Source organism: Sinocyclocheilus rhinocerous, unplaced genomic scaffold (assembly GCF_001515625.1).
Source record: "Sinocyclocheilus rhinocerous isolate Xijiao unplaced genomic scaffold, SAMN03320098_v1.1 scaffold343, whole genome shotgun sequence".
NCBI classification, from domain to species: Eukaryota; Metazoa; Chordata; class Actinopteri; order Cypriniformes; family Cyprinidae; genus Sinocyclocheilus; species Sinocyclocheilus rhinocerous.
The window spans coordinates 291,398-295,271 of NW_015626871.1; the positions used below are offsets into that span (position 1 = coordinate 291,398).

The following is a 3,874-nucleotide window of genomic DNA, read 5'->3' on the forward strand; positions in this document are numbered from 1 at the left end:
TTCATTCAGGAGATTATAATTGAGTCAACATACTGAGCCTGGATCTGTACAAAATCTATGTACTTTGTCACTCCAGAGTGCACAATTTATGCCAAATAAGCAGATATTAATTGGTCATGCCATACTAAATTGGTCATGCCAAAACGAACTATAAAGTCAGAATGCACAAAGTGTAGTTGTTTCATATGTAGACATAATAGAATTATAGCAAACGGACTATTCAGCTGACATTCAACTTAAAATATAACATAGAAGAAACTGTAACATAAATTGTCAGCCATTTCCATCATCAGGGGAACATCTGTTATGTAAGCATTTCAGTCATCTAAAAGCAAAGGCTTAATAAAAAAATACTCATAATTAATAACATACAAAGATATATGTGCATTTAAACCATAACAAAAGGCCAAAAGTAGCAGAAACAAAGACAGAAATGCGATCAGCTCGTTGAAGTCTGAAACACCTGCTGTGTAAAATTCTGTCAGTTATCGAGCACAACCATTCCTTTATTCCGAAAGCCCGTTTTATAACTTGCCGACAACTTTACTAACAAAATAACAATGCAAACAGATATATTTTTATGTTCAGTATTTGTACAAGATTTACAAGTAATGGCTTCCATGAATTTGTCCTACTCAGTAAAAACCAATTTACCAGATATACGAAAGAACTATTCACGTAGCCTAAATAAGGCTTGAGATAAAACTGCAAATTCGACAACAGAGACAAAACGATTACGACCAACACCACAGTGACACCACTGCACAATAGATTCTTGGACAAGCTGCTTAACTATAGGCATAGATTCAAATGAGTGGAGTCAGAATATCTAGAAATAAAATGGGCTTAAGTAAAAAGTGAATGATTTGGAAAAAAAAGTCATCCACCTGCTACCATACAACAACTAAATATCTGACTTCACTGTTCTTTATTGTATGTCATATAGAGCTAATTTTATTTTTAATATCCACTATCCATATAGTTTTGTTCATTTTATGTGAAGTCCGAATTTAGTGCTAAATTTAATGTGCCAAAGTGTAAGAAAAGCTACAGGGGAAGTAAGATATGTTGTCTATGCCTATAGAGCTGAAGGGTAAAAAACACAGGTCTTTTAGCTCCTCAGCGCTGCTAGCCTGGACTGCATCTCCTCGATATCTTCTTCTTCTTCTTCTTCTTCCCCTTCTGAGGCGGCCGTGGCTCCAATCGGCACTGGATCAGGCAGGGCATCTGTGACTTTGCTGGGAGCTTTTCCAAGTGCACCTGTTATTAAAAAAAGCAATAGTTTTAACTTTGGTTCACGTCATTAGTGCATAATGATGAAATGCTTTGTGCGGTAGGAAGTGAGATGAAATAGCCTTTGTTAAAAAAAACAAAACAACAAAAAATGGCAGATGTGGTTAAAAACATTTTAGGTTTTATGAACTGAACTTAATATACAGTCCAAAAACAACAACAACAACACAAAAACGTATATTTAATTAACTGAGATAATATTAATATACCAACTTACTGAAGTACTAAAAGTAAATAAAATGATTATTAGAGTATGTTTTATAAGAAAATACTATTCAGTCTTTTTACTTCAAAATTTCATGTCTAATAAATGTGCTACCTGCCGTTTCTTTGTAATAACTTGTGAAATTTACTAGCAATTTCTGGGTGAAAATAGGCTAGTTTTTTTTATTAGTAGTAGTAGTAGTAGTAGTAGTAGTAGAAGAATCAAAACAAGTACCTTTTCCAGAAGCTGAGGTAAATACATAACACTGACACTAAAATAACTCATTAAATATTTAACTATACAAAATGTAACATAAAACCCGAATGTACATAACTACTAAGAAAAAACGTTATTTCAGTGAAAAACCATCAAATATGAACGGTCACACAGTGAATTCTGGGAATTTCAAATTCTTTTACACTTCCAAAAGTGTAAATGTAACAGTATTTTACTGTAAAATGCCATGAAATGTTCCATTAGATTTATTAGATTATCACTTTATGTAATGAGGCAACTTCCTGTTATCCAACTGTTTTTACCACATTTTTAAATCACTTTTTGATAGTGTGGGTGATTGTTATTTGGTCTCTTACCAGCTGTAATCTCAAAGAGGATCTTGTCAACCTCAGCCTCCGCTGCTTCCTCCATTTCCTCCTCATCATCCATCCCTTCCAGTGTATCCTCCAGCATCTCCTCTATGATTCCAGCCTGTGTAGTGTGAGTGCGCCACGTTAGAGATGTGCTCATCGAGACATTTCTGTGCAGAATATTAGAAGAAGTGTTCATGTACGTACCTTCATCATCTCTTTTGAGAGTTCTCTCATGGTGGCTTGAATCTCTGGGATTTTAACCAGGCTGTGCATGGCCTTCATGACCTCTGTGCTCTTCTGTATGGCACCGGCCACTCTTAATACAGCTGTAATGGAAAACCAATGAACAAATGTATGAGTAACATACAGCATGGCAGCTACACATACCCAAAGCATAACACATCCACCAAGAGGCTTAAAATGTTGTTCTTTTCATCACATTGATTCCCTTTTTTCCTTTAACGTACTTTTGATTGTAGCCAAATAAATTCAAGAATCAAAAAGGTTCTGGGGTAGTGAAGAGTGTTCAAACTTCACGTGCCACATTTTTTAGTCCATTTAATGAATCCATGTCATCTGTGAATTTACAGAGCACACTGTTGGGTCTCCAAATAAACTATACTCACACAACTGATTCTTCATACTGAGCAGCACGGAGTTCATCTGAGCTTTAGAGGCGTACAGCTTGTTGATCGCTTTCTTTGAGTGAATCATCTCTTTGGCGAGGATGATGCAGACATCTTTCTGTCCCTTCTTTGCAGCATCTTTGATCGATCTCTTCACCTTCTCCTCCTCTCTTTGAATATCTTTGGAAAAATATACAATATACACAATTACAACTTCTGTTAAATACAGTTACCGAACTGAACACAATTTAATTACAGTAGACTGCATTTGTCAAACTGGTGTATTAGGACCTCACCTCGAATCTGTCTGTCAATAACCCTCATTTCTCTCCTGATTTTGAGAGACCATTCGTTGATCTACGGAAAAGAGATGAAGACAGTTTGAGATCAGCTACCTGTTGTGACTGGATTTTACCAACAGGCGTGTAAAGGCGATTTGATCATTTTGGTTCTCCAAAACAACCCACGTACAGACCACAGAATTAAATCAAACTTTTTAAAGTGCTTCGTTTAAAATGACATGTAATAGAGCATGTTACCAACAAGCATGACACACGAGATATTCATAGGCCTGCTATTATTTACAATGGAACATTTAATATAAACCGTTAACTCCCGTTTCACTTACAAGGTCCTTCGGTGGTTTCTCTTGTGCTTTTCCAAACAGCCCCATTTTGAACTTGTAAATTAGACAGTTGAACAGCGACGAGCTCAATCAAAATAGTACATTACAACTCCACTTCCTGATTCCAGCCTCTCGACGTATGACAACATAGGTAATTTCCGGTTTACTTTTCATAATAAAAGTACGCAGGGTCCGCGCCAGAGCGCACAAAGTGAGGGGGCAGGCACAATTTATCCCAATAGTATCCAGCTGCAGACCCGCAGCACCAGCAGTTTCAGAACCGCAGCCATAGAACCGCAGCCACAGAACCGGAAGTGAGGGGCGGAGTTATTGACAACGAGAGAGCACGGTGAGTAGTCTAATGTTTTTGCTATCATACCTTTAATAATTATCGTCTATATTACGTTAAGCATTTATCTGCTAAGTACTTAATGTGTGCTTGGCTTTATTATCTTATATTTTGTCAATTATTAAATGTAATTTTCATATGTCATACTGTCATATCGCTGACTGTCATTGTTAAGTGTTACATTAG

General features: G+C 36.5%; 1 protein-coding gene across 1 annotated transcript; it reads right to left on the reverse strand.

The window, feature by feature from the left end:
* Positions 1 to 3,508, reverse strand: chmp3 (charged multivesicular body protein 3). The gene is made up of 6 exons (XM_016526856.1): positions 3,343 to 3,508; positions 3,011 to 3,071; positions 2,715 to 2,894; positions 2,293 to 2,414; positions 2,092 to 2,206; positions 1 to 1,260 (listed from the first exon to the last, which is right to left on the reverse strand). The coding sequence occupies exons 1-6, from the start codon at positions 3,385 to 3,387 to the stop codon at positions 1,112 to 1,114; spliced, it is 672 nt and encodes a 223-aa protein (XP_016382342.1). The 5' UTR covers positions 3,388 to 3,508; the 3' UTR covers positions 1 to 1,111.
* Positions 3,509 to 3,874: the final 366 nt, after the last annotated feature.

Excerpts from the sequence above, each read along its gene's own strand:
- chmp3 (XM_016526856.1), bottom strand. The coding sequence starts at position 3,387 with ATGGGGCTGTTTGGAAAAGCACAAGAGAAACCACCGAAGGACCTT. Across the intron at positions 2,895-3,010 it reads TATTGACAGACAGATTCGAG|ATATTCAAAGAGAGGAGGAG; the intron begins GTGAGGTCCTAA and ends ATTTTTCCAAAG. Across the intron at positions 2,207-2,292 it reads TCTCAAAAGAGATGATGAAG|GCTGGAATCATAGAGGAGAT; the intron begins GTACGTACATGA and ends CACACTACACAG.